Below are 15,920 nucleotides of genomic sequence, written 5' to 3'. Positions count from 1 at the left end.
CTCTTTAAGACCTGGATAAAGGGATCGTTGTCTAAAAGTTTATGACCTAAACATGTTTGTGTGTGTGTGTGTGTGTGTGTGTGTGTGTGTGTGTGTGTGTGTCTACATTATTAGAAATGTGCTGTCTCCTTCCAAAAGAACTATTGGACATGTTATTTGTCTATATTATAGGTCATATATTTATGTAGAAAAGATTTCAGTCATTTATCCAAATCCCTGAGAGCGTCCGGTTTAGTCCAGTTTGACACCCAGAGATTTGGTTACTCCTGTCTCTCAGCATTCAAAGTAGCAAGTTTGTAAGGGGTTTGATAGCAGTTATGTTCTTTGGAATGCTATTGTTCGGCAACACTGTAACTGTAGCTTCTTAGGAAGGTTCAGACAGTGTTTAATTGTGTTAATAAGTGATACATTTCCTATTAATTCCATTTAACTGTAATTCTTTATCTTCATCACATCGCTTAAAGGAAGAGGTGTTTGATTAGGCTAGCCCTGGAAAGCACCGGTGGCGGTAGCTAAGGACTCTTGCATTTGCTGAAGTCCATCTGATGAAGGACAGCAGAGCTGTGACTGTAGCCAGAGCCACTGCCTGACACCACAGCCCCAGTTAGCATACCCTTTGCTGTGGCTGTAGCCGTGGTTGTAACTGTGGCTGTAGCTGTAGCTGTGGCTGTAGCCGTGGTTGTAGCTGTGGCTGTAGCCGTGGCTGTGGCTGTAGCTGTAGCTGTGGCTGTAGCCGTGGCTGTAGCCATAGCTGTAGCTGTAGTCTATAGCTGTAGCCGTGGCTGTGGCTGTAGTCGTGGTTGTAGCTTTAGCTGTAGCCGTGACTGTAGCTGTAGCTGTAGCCGTGGCTGTAGCTGTGGCTGTAGCTGTAGCTGTAGCCGTGACTGTAGCTGTAGTCGTGGTTGTAGCTGTGTCTATAGCCGTGACTGTAGCTGTAGTAGTGGTTGTAGCTGTGGCTGTAGATAAACAGCAAAGGGTTTTACCCCCTTAATACATAATCTCTTAATTTTAGGGGCTAAAATGTATCGGACAAATTAACATAGCCTACATTAAAATAAAATCATCGTAATTAATATATTTAGCTTAATGTATGCAGTCAATAGCAGCCTGAATCCTATGACCCATAAACAGCTGCAGCCGCTTGGTATCTTCCCTGGTGATGCTCTACCAGGCCTGTACTGCTGGCAGTTTCTTGTTATGAGGCCAGCTGACTGATTTAGGCAGGCAAAAATATTCAACTAATAAAAAATATTCGCTCTTTGTTTTGGTTGCACCTGCATAGTCCCAAAATGTGTCTGCTGTATATTAAAAGAGCTACATATGAAGAAGAAACAGGTGTGTGTGTGTGTGTGTGTGTGTGTGTGTGTGTGTGTGTGTGTGTGTGGCACTGCATGCTACTCACTGAGTTTGTTTCTCACTTTAGTGTCTTTTCAGCCCACTATAGATGGTTGTATAGTTCTGTGTGCCCTGCCTTCTCTCTCCTTTGTCTCTTTGTGTTGCTGTCTTTATCAGTTGGCTCTGAAAGTTAACTTTCTTCTGCAGAATGTTTTCAGTGACGATTGCAGTTACATGTATTTGTTGAATTTGCAGTTAAAGCTTCATTAAGCGATTTCTGAACACCACAGGGCAGTAGTAACTCATAGTAATTAGTCTTGTATAAGAAGACTATAATAATAGGTTTATAGCTGATCTTAAACCTGAACATCCCAAAGGAGTCCTCTTTTCTAATGTGCTGAGACAGTAGTTAGCTGCTGGGCCCCTAATGAGCCTGTGTTCCTCCCCTTCTCAGGGCAATGTGTAGCCTACTGTTTTCCACTGCTGGAATGCTACACAGATTTTCAAACAAAGTTATTAAAGCAGCACCCACCTAGCATGAATACCGGCTTGTTTGCCGAATTTATGTTTTCTCTCACACAGCCTTTCAGCAGCTCCTACGTTAATGTGGCAGACCAGCCAGTAGTCCATGAAGTTCATGTTTATGTAGCTAACTAGTGCCTCAAATCACAGTATGTCATCTCACAGGGCTTTACAAAGGAAACAGGACGTCATTCTCATAGAATTGCCACTATATAATGGCATGCCATTGGAATGAAATGAATGATTAGTATTGTCCCATCAGATGAGCCAGTGCATGCCCGTGCTCGTCTGATGGGAGGGGCTTGACGGAGAGGGGAGAGGAAGAGGTTTCACTCTACTATAAAGTCTGGCGTTTTTTTGCATTCTGCCTCCAGCAGCTTTAAGCCATCAACTCCAGGGACAAATATCAGGATCTCTTCTGCTTTCCCAATGTTCACTCACTTTACTTGCTATTTGTTGAAGTTGGCTTTTCAGCACTTTTTTATCCAATCAGATCACTTAAAGGACAACTCCGGTGCAAAATGAACCTAGGGGTTAATAACAGATGTGTACCCACTCAATCGTTCACTGGGACATGTTTTCATGCTAATTGAATGTGTTTGTAGCTTGAAACAAGCTAGCACAGACTGCTGATTAGCTTACAACGCTAGTATTCGGGGCACAGGGAAAGTGAAAACAGATCACTATTTTGTACCACTAAAAAGGCTCAAAATATCACTAAACTTCAACGGTAGCATAATGAGGGTCCCTACATGTTAACTGAAGCATTTAGAACTTTGTAAGTGTACAGACAGTTTATTGATTATAATTATTATTACTATTATAAAGACATGTTCATGTTTACATACAGCCGCTGTCTTGAAAACCAGTCATGACTTACAGCTGGCGATGCTAACTAAAATCAAAAGCAATTTGCTCAATATATCTGAAATAATTGTACCAATGTAAAACATAACTTGTCTAGTGTAGCTACTTACTCAGTGGATAACTGTCCATCTGGTCCCTCCAGTCTGGGTCGCTGTCTCCAGTTTATTTTCAGGACATGGAAAAAAGTTTCAAGTACAGCCCTGTTTATCAGAGAGGGGAAATCTTCAGATTGTACAAAACACAGCATCTCTTGGGTGTCGCGACGCAACAGGTCCCACTCCGTGCAACACAGACACTCCTGTTTGGTGGCCATAGCTTCACAATGTCCGCAGGTACACCACCAGTTTCCCGAAGTACGAGGCTGTGTTGCGGCATTGACTACCGGTAGCTCTCTCTCTCTCTCTCTCTCGTAGCCCTTTCACGCAGCTCCCGCAGCTCTTCGTTCAATAAACTGTCTGTACACTTACAATGTCCTCAATTTAGGGACCCTCATTATGCTCCCATTGAAGTTTGGTGATATTTTGAGCCTTTTTACTGGTATAAATAGCGATTTATTTTTACTTTCCCTGTGCCCTGAATACTAGCGCTGTAAGCTAATCAGCGGTCCGCGTTAGCTTCTTTCAAGCTACAAACACATTCAATTGCGCCGGAATTGTCCTTTAAACTTGTCAGTGAAGAGAGTTCAGTTGGGTGCGGTCATTGTGGGGGGTGGGGGGTCAGTGAGAACCACTGGGCTTCAACCAGATGGACTTGTGAACCAAAGTTCAGAGTTAAGAAAAGTTGAAATAGCTAGAGAGTTGGGTGCTGACTCTGAGGTCAGCAGCCTAAGCTACCCTTCTATATTACTTGACTCATCTTTAATCAAATTGCTTAATGGAGCTTTAAGTCTAACCCTAATAGATTTACTGTGGGACTGCTGTTGTTGTAATGCATGGTAGAACCAGAGACATTTTTTTTATTTATTTCTACAACCTTTAATCAGGAAATCTTTTGATTCAGAACTTAATACTTATGCATTGAATTCCTGCAAACATTACCTTCACTTTTTCCGTGTCTCTGCTCCTAGCATGATCTTACTGTTGTCATTGAAAGTCTTTTTTTCCCCTTGTTCCCACTATTGCAGTCAAAGTAGATGTTTAATGGTATAATGTCAATGGTGGGTTCAGTTCAGAAAAAAAAATACACTCACAACCCTTTGGCATGTGAAAAACATATTCAAATTTTGAAAATACAAAGATATAGTAATAACAAATGAGTTAGTGATATTATAGAGTATTTGCAACTAATCAAATCTGAGTGAACTGAGCCCATACCAAGTTATTTGTCACATCGGTACACTACATGATATAGAATGTTTTAGATGCCTTTCAAATATTAGCCTGCATTAATCACTACTTAATACTTGAGGTTTGCTATTGACAAGCTTGATTCAACAAGTACAAAATACCACAACCCCATTAGCACCAATTTCACCGCCTTTTCATCTTGCCATTACATTTTTACTATTGTGTAAAAAGCTCTTCCTGCTGGGTTGTCTATTCTCCTTTTCAAGAGTTAATCAGTAAATGTAGGCTCTTTAAACGATACAAAAAAACACTGGACTGGTTGCACAAAAATATATATTAGACTTGTCTACATATTATGACCAGTCTTAGATTTGCTCGGTTGTCGGGTAATGAGACAGTTTACCCAATATCCAAAATGAAGCCTGAATGAATTTGAATTTGAATCCTAAAATAATTCAAGCATTTTTAGAAATGATGCTGTGTTCATGCTATGTGGAATGATTACATTAAGTACAAAGATAACCCAAAGTTCTTTTTCTAATTTAGTTGGGTGTTTTACTATGGGATATATAGACCACTCCTGAACGGCTCTCTCGAAGCCTCAAGGTCTGTTGTTGTAAAATGTGCGTTTGTCATAAAGGGGACAAACTCTGGCTTGGGCTGCAGGCACACCTTAGAGAGCCTCAGTGCGAACTATAAGAAAGATGGGCTTATGGACAAAGCATGCATGTCACTCACACGCTTAGCTGTGGTACAAGCTAAGAACCATGCAATCTTAATGGAGAGAAACTTCATCCCTACATATTCTATGGGCTTAAATGGGTGCTGAAATAAGGGAGTGTTCTGCCCACATGACAATCTGACATACTGTAATTGTGTAAAATGCCTTTCCTCTCTCCACAAGTCTTGCAGGAAACCCAGCAAAGTCAACCACCAAGCACTGAAACAGAATGGAATGCTTAGACTCACTCAGCACTCCTCAATATTTGCCACCTACCACTGTACCACCACTATGCATCTGGGTGAAGGTGGCAGACTTTCCTCTGTGCCTGGGACAGAACATTATAGTGAGTGGGTAGAGGCCATGGTATATTATTTCTGCTCCCAATGCTTGGCCACCAAGGGACTGTCAGGATTAGTGACAAACCCTGGGGAGGGAAGCCATAGAGCAGCACGTTTGGCCATGAGGTGAGCTAAAGCATTTACATTTAGAGCTGCATTTAACCCTGACAGGGAAACAGTGCATACTGAGTGTTTTCCTATAAGGCAATGACGTATCTCCACAGCGTGAGGGTTGAAGGTCTACTTCCCATACAGGGGCTCCATCTGGACAGTGGATCTCTGCGCCTGTTCAAAATACATATGCTGCTCCAGATAATTATTATATTTTCTGGGCTTCTTGTGTAGGAGTGAGTGCCACCCTGGTAGTTGATGCAATCTACTACAGTGGAGTTGTCTGTTGTGCAGAAAATGTTTCAGTGCTAAAAACACTGCTTCAGAGACCAAATGCCATTCACTGCACTGATATGGTGGGTCCCTCCATTGATGGAGACATGATGCAAGACAATATTATTTTTACCCTGCACCCAAGGTGATCACAAGGGCACAGTCATAATACTGCTACCCAACATTGAAAATCCCTCATTTTGAGAAGCCCCAAAGATACTACAGATATCACTGAAGCCATGAGGTGGAGAAGTTGCAGGCAGAGTCTGAATGATACAACTTTCCCCAGCTGACAAATGGAGAGTGAAACTATATAGGACGCTATCATCCCCTCTGATAGCCTGACACAAATATTTTGCACATTGCACAGGGTTCTAACCAGCTCTCTGTCCAGTTTATTCTGATCCAAGAGCCCTAAGTTGATTTATCGTCATATCAGAATCCCTGTCTGCCTGCTCACGTGATTGTGAGCATATGAAATAGTATATGTACGAAAATATTCAGAAATTCCTGTGTGAACGAAATGTGAAAACGTGTCCAAGAGATCAAATCAATTGCAACAACAGAGAACTGTGTGTCAACATTCTGGAGGAACAGTTTCCAGCTGCCACAGCAGCACAGGCATGTTTACCCAAGGACATGGAGTCTCAGTTTTGAGCTGCTGGTCAGTCTGTTGTTGAGCTGCCTGTGTTCTAGCACAATTCATGTTTTCAGGGTAAGCAGACAGCTACTTGCTCCTGCTTTCTGAGGGTGCTGCTGTTCTGTATTTTATAGGTTCAGTCCTCTCAACTAAGACCACTAGGCCAATCACATGGCCGCAGTCCTGCAATACACCTCAGGAGGAGCGCAAGATGAGGTCTTAACCACACAGATTTCATCCCAAAGCACATGGTGAGGTGGCCCTGAGTCCGACTGTTGGCCCATTTCCTCTAGGATTTATGCTGGTACCCAGATAGCAGTGTTACAGCATTCAGAGAGCACACTTACTGTGCTTCACATCTGTACATCCTCTGGGGAGGAAGCTGAGATGGAACAGCGGCCAGGGTGAATGCTTAACTGCTGGAGTTTGGCCAGCCTCAGCTCACCCATCCTGTGGATTTCCAGCTTTGAGTAGCCCTTGATGGAAAGCTTACTCCTGAAGGAACTTCAGAATTTCTATTACACTTATTCAGCACAATCAGGAAACTGCATTCAGAGACCAAGCCCAGTTCCGACTAAAGATTCGCAACAAGACAAGTTGAAAGTTGCAACTTCTTGCATCATGCCAGTCTGCAACGTTCTAAAACCAGTTCACACCAATGCGACGAGACGAGACGGTGTATCATCTCCATAGCAACGACTCTTTGTACTTCCTTTCTAACTTCCAACTTTTAAGGCTTTTTTGTAGCTAAATATATCATTTGTTGCGAAATGTGAATGTTGATAGTGAGATGCTTGCTACAGTTGCATTTCTATTAATTAATCGGCAAACATTTATTTATGTGATTTATGTGAATTTATTTTTATTATGGGTCATTTTATTTCTATAGTTTGTAGCTGACTTTACAAACTGACTTCGGTGTTGAAACAGGTGAGGTCCCTTAAGTTCCAAAACCAGCCTCTGGTGACTTGACCAGCTGACTAGCCAGCTTGAATCGAGCTGAGACAGGCTGGTTCAGACTGCTGCAACCTTTCACTGCAACATTCTAAAACAGTTTTGTCTTCTCGCAAATCGTAACAGCGATTTAGGCAGATATCCAAGACAGCCTTGATGAGCTGTGGGGAGCTAAGTATAGTTTCTCATGCGAAGAGTGCAAGAATTACTTTGGGGGCACAGGGTTTGACTGGTCTGTCACAGGCAGATATAGTGTCAAAGGAGTTTCTCAGACAATTTCCATAGTAAAAACACTAAATTAAGTTAGAAAAAGAACACTTTAGTCTACGAGATTGTGGCATTCTTACTTTTTCCCAGGTATTGAACCTGGAGTGAGACTGGCTTACAAAAGTTACAAAAGCCTGGATGCTCAACCACACAACCAATGATCAATCATCACTAGTTATTTATATACAGTTGACTGGCAGTAGGATGCCCAAACACCAACTACTAAAATTAACTGATTTTCTTCAAAACAGATTTCATACTGTTGAATAGCTGGTTGTAATGTTAGCAGTTTTGCCAACCATTCTAAATACATTTGATAGTGTGAAGTCTAAGGTGACCATAAAATGTATGCATTACATGCATAATTAATTAATTATGATTAATCATAATTAATTAAATGAACCATAAAAATTTCACCATATTGGTTACTGTAATTTCTTATATCATCAGTAAATGAATCCTGGTCAGAGTAACCAAGAAGAACCATTCCTTAGCTTGACTTTGCTCTTATGCTAAACAATTTATTTGCCCATAATCCATCTGCCTCACCAAACTATACATGAATATGTCCCTTTGCTCTGCTGAAATGACAGCTCCAGTTACTTATGGTCTAATTATGCAATCATCTACCATAATTTTAAGTAACTGTTACACGGATGTTAAAGTACCCATTAAAACTAAATGCCCTAATGCTCGCCAATAGCCCAAATCACCCCACAGGGGATTTAGTCAGTGAACGTTATCAGGCTCAGAGTAAGGGTGTTCATGTAGATGTGGTCCCCAATTAACAGCACTGAAGCTGGCTTAGAGGAGGATGATTACTGGTGTCAGCGATGCAGGCATATATTTCGATTGTGATGGGATGGGTGAGTTGAATAAAGAAATTATCTCAGGACACTTTACAGATAGACTTGGTCTAGACCACACTCTATAATATACAAAGACCCAACAATTCCCCCCCAACTGCAACTGCAGTCAGTGAAGCGAGAGAAAAATTACTTTTAACCGGCAGAAACCTAGAACAGAACCTGGCTCTTGGTGGGCTGCCATCTGACACTTCTCGTTGAGAGAGAGAGAGAGAGAGAGAGAGAAAATGTGACTCAATAATTTTAGCAGTGGGTATAATGAAATGAGATGATGAACAGTGGCAAATTATATTATAATATTATATTTTATAATAAGGATATATCATGATCAAAGATAACTTCAAGATTCCTTATGGTGGTTCTGGAGGCCAGGGCAACGCCATCCAGAGTAGCTATATCTAAAGTGTATCTTTAGTGAGCTGCGGAGGTGTTTGTGGCCACAAACACCTCCACCTCCAAGTGCAATGACTTCAGTTTTTCAGCAGGAAATTGTAGGTCACCCAGGATTTTATGTCCTTTATGGCTTGATTGATAGGTATAATTGCGTATCATCTGCATAACAGTGAAAGTTAATAGTGTTTCCTAAAGGAAAGGCAATATTCCTTTCCTTTAGTGTTTCCTAAAGGAAAGGAATATTGCCTAGAGGAAGCATATATAAGGTGAATAGAATTGATCAAAGCACAGAGCCTTGTGGAACACCGTTGCTAACTTTAGTGTGCATGGAGGATTCATTGTTAAATCGTAAAATGAACAAACTGAGATCGATCTGATAAGTAAGACCTAAACCAGCTTAGTGTGGTTCCTTTAATGCCAATTACAATGTTCTAGTCTCTGTAATATGATGTTATGATCAATAGTGTAGAATGCAGCACTAAGAACTAAGGTCCTTTGTCTGAAGATTAGGTTTCTAAGGCTACGTTCAGACTGCAGACAAAAGTGGCCCAAACCAGATTTTTTTCGGGGTCAAGTGACCAGGTCAGACTTCTTCAGAAATAGTGTGAACACGCAAATCTTGCCCAGATCAGATTTTTTCAAATCAGATTTAGACCACTTCCATATATGTGGTCCTAAATCAGAACCAGGTCTGATTTTTTTTTTAAATGCGGCCGCAGTGTGAACAACCAAGGCGGATTTGATGCGACTTTTACATCTTAAATCTGACAGTAAATCTGTCAGATCGAGGCTGCCCTCGATGTCTGAAAGTTTTGAATAAACTGCGTCTCTGTGAAGCAGTCCCATCACTCCTGGCTTCGTCTCTGCATCCACACAGACCTCTGTAGTGAATTTGCAGTCATAACCCCACAAAAGGCCAAAATAGCCACATTTTGAAATAAAAGCGAAAATGCTTACTTACTCCATAACCTCCCTAACTTTAGTGCAACAGCGTGCTGCGTCTGATGTCATTGTTATTGTTCTTTTGTGCGTGCGGGTCAGTTTGAAACCTCAAACCGTTCACACTGGAATCTGATATAGGCCACATTTTAAAAGGTGATGTGAACAGCCAAACAAAAAAACGGATCTGAGCAAAAAATTCAAATTAAGCATTAAGAGTTGCATTAAGAACGTAGCCTAAGAGTCTCATACAAAAATGACGTGCAGAGAGCATGTTAACCAGACAACAGCCACATTTTGTTTTGTCCTTTGGCAGGTAACTTACAACATTTACATTGTAAGATATAATCTGCAGTTGGCAACTTCTGACATTTCAACCAGCAAAAACAATGGCCATGCAAGCTAACAATGTGAAGCTGATTCATGGATGTTTTGTAGTGTTCTTTGCTAATAGAAAAGGGCAAGGAGAGAGAAATTATTTGACTAGAGATTTGTAATCAATCAACAACCCATCAGAACCCAACCATATCTTTATGGTTCTGTAAAGACATTATCAAGTGATTCTGACTTAGACATATTACTCAACATTCATTCTATTTCCATGGTTATTCCACAGGTTGAGCTTAGAGGCTAAAACATGCTAATCCTATCTAATACTGATGAGTTTGCTGCTTAGAAAGAGAAGCATTCCATCTGTGTATATTCTGTTCATGCTAAGGATATACTGTTAATGCTGCTAATGTGCATACCAGCAGGAGGACTGACTATGACAACAACTGAACTGCTAACAGCCACTGTGTTCATGTAGAAATGCTGTGAACCTGGCGGTGTTAAAGTTGAACGAGCAGGGGCTGCTGGACAAACTGAAAAACAAGTGGTGGTATGACAAGGGAGAATGCGGCAGCGGAGGAGGGGAGAGCAAGGTTAATACAAACACACACACACACACACACATACACACACTAACATGAAGGTAACACTGGGTTATTGGGTGTAAAAGAAGCAGCACAGTTATAACGCCACATGTTAAGGTAGCAATGTTCTGTAGCTGTAGCCTTTCACACAAATATATGAACAAAGAAATACTCATAAATTTTACATATAATTAAGATGCTAGATTTGGCATGTGCTGACAGACAGCCCCAACAGGTAGCGTTGTAGTCTGTGCTGCTTCTTCCATCGATGTGTTGCACCCTGTTTGGTTGAGGTCAGGGTTAGGGCAGGCTTCAGGGGCAAGGTCAGGGTCAGTTGACCTCAAACCAGATGGCAGCAACAGTGCAGGAGAAGGGCTGTTGATAAAAAGTTTGTGCAACCCGGACAAACTCTGTTTATCTATGGCTCTGGCCTGGAGCAATACTACTGCTGAAAAAGCAGAAAGGCTTTTCACTGCAGCGTCTCTCATTCTCTGTCTCTGGGGCCAAACAGAGGGGCCCTGCCCATACACACGTCTAATTGATCACAGTGATACTAAAATGTCAAGGAACTTAAATATTTGCTCTAAAACTGAACTACAGTTAATCACACATTTCAGCATGGTCTTTAAATGTTAAATAATGTGGCAAAATATTGTAAAGCCAAGCTTTAAGGTTGTATCATTCACAACAGATGACATTGCTGCAAATAACAAACATTAGTGGGCCCTGTATTGGTTGCTAGACCAGAGAGTGAGAATAGCTGCCCCACTAATAACATAAGATAACATTGATAATGATGTTATTTATGTTATTCCCATTAAAGAGTGCCAGTAAACCTTGCCGTATTGAAACTGAATGAGCAAGGGACCCTAGACAAGATGAAAAACAAGTGGTGGTACGATAAAGGAGAGTGTGGCTTCAAGGACTCCACCAATAAGGTCAGTTGTATATGTCTGTGGATCAAACACACTGTATGTTCACACATTCAACATGCACAGTAAACTTAGTTCTATATGTATCAGCAAAGGAAAGCATAGCTGCACTTAAAGGAACACGCTGACTTACTGGGACTTTAGCTTATTCACCGTAACCCCCACAGTAAGACAAGTCCATACATACCCTTCTCATCTCCGTGCGTGCTGTAACGCTGTCTGACGGTTCCAGCATTAGCTTAGCCTAGCACAGATCCTGCAGGTAACTGGTTCCAACTAGCCCACTGCTCCGAATTGTGACAAAAGTGACAACATAACGCCAACATGTTCCTATTTACATGTTGTGATTTGTAGAGTCACAGCGTGTACAAAAAACAACGTAACAGCCATCTTCTAACAGTAAACAAACTGGGAACTATATTCTCAGACAGGCTTGCTGCGAGCATATCACTCCGCCCAAGTACTATATTCTTCCAACTGAGAATATAGTTCCCGGTTTGTTTACGGTTAGAAGACGGTTGTGTCTCATGTTACGTTGTTTTTTGTACACTCTGTCACTCCACAAATCACAACATGTAAATAGGAACATGTTGGCGTTATTTTGTCACTTATTGGGAGCAGTAGGATTACTGGAACCATTCACCTGCATGTTCTGTGCTGGCCTGATGCCGCTGGAGCCGTCAGACAGCATTACAGCACACATGGAGATGAGAAGGGTATGTATCGACTTGTCTAACTCTGGGGGTTACAGTGAATAAGCTAAATTCCCAATAAGTTGGCGTGTTCCTTTAAAGATTACAGTAGTTCCATTTGTCTATATGTGTAAGCCTGAAAAAAAGGTTAAGTACAGGTTAGCTCCCGCTCAATGTAATGTCCAGGACACCCCCATGTTAAAGTATAGTGTGGTTCAAAGTGGTTCAAAAGTGGTTCAACTGTATAATGCTGATAAGAAGAATAACAAGTGATGCCCTGAAGACCGAGTGGGCCTTTTTAAGACAAATGCACAGTGCATTAGCAGTTAAGCTCACTGTAGTGTTTGTTTTGTCTGTTTTAACACTTACGTTAAAGTCTGTCTGTCTCTCTGTCTGTCTGAACTTATACACATTAAGTTTTCAAGGAAATGCCTGCAAAGTAAGATATGGAAATGGAGATTTAACAATAATCATGCATTGTGCACACAGAAAAGGGTTTAGGCATGGGGTCTCTGCTCTGCCAAAGGCTGCACCCAGACTCTTCAGAGGGGCCTGGCCTCTTTAAGGTGTTATACAGTTCATAACCTTGAACAGCCCGCAGACCTTCCAGGAGGCAACATGTTCATGTTTATGTTTACAGGATGAAGCATCTGTATTGTACATATTAGGTTTAGATTTGTGTAGATCTGTTGATGTATTCTTGTTATATTTCCCATGACTCCTAGGACCCCAAACTCAAGACAATCTTTAAGCGCCCAGTGACATGAACAATAGTTATATTTATATAAATAAGTTTGGAGCTTTCACATGCAGTTCAACTTTGGTGAACTTTGCCTTGCCAGATTACCAATTGCAAATGGTTTGACAGTGCTGAGTAGCTTGCCAGCCACAGTAGCCAACTATCCCCACAAGTAGTTTATTATGACACTAAGCTTCCAGCACTACCTATTTCAGAAACACTCGCTAATAATAGAAGAGCAGTGAATGAACTGTACAAGATGAAAAATTTGAATAGATTAATTGACAAAGTTACACCCAAATGAAGTGATAACTAGGAAAACTAAGACAATCATATTATATAGATATTTATTATAGGAAGTTAATGGATCCCCCCCTGTGTTAGCATAATATCATGCATAGATGGCATTTGGTAAAGGGTGATGGGAGGAAGGTGGCGGCTATGTGGTCTGTATGCAGTCCCCCATGGGTTAAGGGTCCCCCATGGTTTTAGGGTCCATCAGGCAGGTCTTCTGGCAGCAAAGTGTTCCTTGGTACCTTAAAGCACTCAGCAGGCGGCTAAACCTTAATGTTCAGCCGAGTGAGGCTCATTCAGACAGAACTGTGCTGGTATGCATAACACTAAGCCCATAGGGCCACTTACCTGCTTTCAGGTCTTTCAGTCGCATCTCACGGTCTTCTTCCGCAAAAGGAAGTGGCTCAGATGTCATCATCACATCAGTGGAAAACGTCAACCTTATTTCCACACTTAAGTCACATGATGACAACTAAACGAGCTCTGTTCATTAATGAAGACTCAGATGCAATTGAAAGGTCAGTAAATAAATGGACCTCTGAGACCTTTGAGTTTTTCTCCACAGTTTTTCTGATGTAAGATAGAGAGTCATTCATGTTAGTGTTCGAATTACACTGGCTTTCGGGTGGGGTCTCTTCTTACGCAGGGCTGGGGCTAAAAAAACATAGCCTACATCCAGCATATAACTGCCTACATCACTGAAATACAGCCTTTAATTAGATTCCAAAGGTAAACTTATTCCTCTCTATTATCAACACAGTAACTAAGTAAATTATTCACTGTTTGATGAAAGAGAGCTTATAGGATAAGGAGAGGATATAGGAGAGGATCCTCAGCTTTAATGCACAGCAGAAATGATGAGAGAGGGGCAGCTGAACTGAATGCACTCAGTTGCCAATAACACTACTCGGACCGGTGGTTGAAAATCACCTAATTGAAACAAAATCCATACATAGGCGCAGCCCATGACCCATCGTACACAGTACACCATTATTGACAAAAAATGAAGTCAGACACACTGCCCAGGCCAGAGTTGTTAAGACCTTTAAAAATACAGAGAACAGGACATTAGATTTGAATTTAATTGTATGCATTTCATATATCATTCATCTCAGCATTAGAATAGTTGTTAGTTTTTCAAGACCCCTTTAAAACTTGAAATGTTGCTGGGGGGAGCTCAGGCCTCTTTTGAGGGAGCGTAGTCCCCGCTGACCCCTGTAATTTAAACACTGATTCATTTGTATCAGCAGTCATTCAGGTGGCATAAGGGAAAGCCTCTAATAAGCAAGTAGTATGAGCACATAAGTAGGAAGCCATAGACACTGTGACTCGGACTCAGCAGCTGTATTGCAAAGAATAGGCTGCCATGTTAAGATCCCTCTTCCAATGTTAAAATGCATTAATTGTGTTAAGTGTGCGCTGGAAGCTAACCCAGCATGTATGAAAGTAGGTAAGCCTTGGCCAGTATTTTAATGGCCATATTTTAATGTTAACATACTGTAGGCTGCAAGCAATGTGACTGGCTCCTGAACACAGTGTTGCATGATAAGCCAGCCAAATATATGCTTGGCCAGCTCCCTTGAGCATTAGAGCCATAGGCTGTAAAAAGTAATGGACGAAGCATCCGGGTCTGAAAATTTAAGCTAATCTGAAGCCACTTTAAGCTGCTAGCTTTAACTGTGCTAGCTTTAGCTGGTAACTTTAGAGAAAGTCTGCAGACTTTCTGTACTGCTGTACATGCAGATAAATGGCTCCAGTACCCAGAGGTCTGCGTTTAACTCCCGGTAAAACTCTGCTGGATGACTCACATTGGAAGGGTTAAAAATCAGCAACTTTCCCTCTTTAGTATTTAACTTAACTCAGTGCCCTTGCAACCATAAACAACACTGTCTTGGCCGTCTTCCTCCCTAGCCCACCGTCTCATCCAAAAATCGTCATGTCTGGTTTCAAAAACAAGATTGCGTCCAAACTGCCAAACTAGAGACTTCAAAACGGCAGTCCACAAACCAATGGGGGACGTCACTGCTGCTATGTCCACTATTTTTACAGTCTATGATTAGAGCACTGATACTGTATATGTGCTTTTTTATCATGCACACATGCTAACCAAGGTAACCATGTGTATCCTGCAAACTGCCAGCTAGCAAACCTGGATGTAAATGAAGCAGGTTCCCCGAATATTTAAAGAATCATTACATTTGGCTGATGGTTTCTAAAAAGCAACTCAGCAGCAGCCAATAAAAATCTTGTTTTTGCTGATCCCCAAGGGTTTAAATTTTCACCTTGCTGTAGTGATGTTCATGCATTCTCCAGTACCCTGTGACACTGCTGGGTGTGGTTACAGATGCAACAAAGCACACTTCTGACCACACCCACATCCATCGGTGATGCTGGCTGTGGTCAAGGTCGAGTATTTAAACAAATTAACATTTGACACATATGACCTACAATGACGTAGGGCAAGCCTGCCTGTGTAAACCCACATTATCATCAAAGATGTCCCTACGGAAACTTCTTGCCAAGCTTCAAGTTATTACCCCCATTGATCAATTTTTCAAACATTCTGGGGACATGTTTTAACAGCATAATAAAACATTAGTACATTAGCTTTAAATAAGCAAAACTACAAAGAGCCATATAAAGTGCAGCTTCAAGAAATATATATAGGCCTATATATATATATAAAATTATTTTTTTTAAATGTTTATCCGAGGTGTAGTCGGAAGAGATGTGTTTTTAGCCTTCGGCAGAAGATGTGTATAGGCTTTCGGCCATCCTGATGACAATAGGGAGCTCATTCCACCATTTAGGAGCCAGGACAGCAAACAGTCGGG

General features: G+C 41.4%; 1 protein-coding gene across 5 annotated transcripts in view; it reads left to right on the top strand.

The window, feature by feature from the left end:
• Positions 1–15,920, top strand: part of LOC114564267 (glutamate receptor 2) — a 100,439-nt gene that overhangs the window by 65,948 nt on the left and 18,571 nt on the right. For 3 of the 5 annotated variants that reach the window (XR_003693733.1, XM_028591521.1, XM_028591529.1), the window contains exon 17: positions 10,324–10,438. Coding sequence is in view for 3 of the 5 variants with exons in the window: in XM_028591521.1 (XP_028447322.1) it covers positions 10,324–10,438 (115 nt within the window). In the remaining 2 variants the exon portion in view is untranslated. Of the gene's footprint in view, positions 1–10,323; positions 10,439–11,252; positions 11,368–13,444; positions 13,605–15,920 lie in introns of all 5 variants that reach the window. The other 2 variants (XR_003693734.1, XM_028591543.1) reach the window with 2 other exon arrangements.

The sequence above is a fragment of the Perca flavescens genome, chromosome 2 (assembly GCF_004354835.1).
Source record: "Perca flavescens isolate YP-PL-M2 chromosome 2, PFLA_1.0, whole genome shotgun sequence".
Lineage (NCBI taxonomy): Eukaryota > Metazoa > Chordata > Actinopteri > Perciformes > Percidae > Perca > Perca flavescens.
This window is presented reverse-complemented; position numbering and strand designations above follow the sequence as displayed.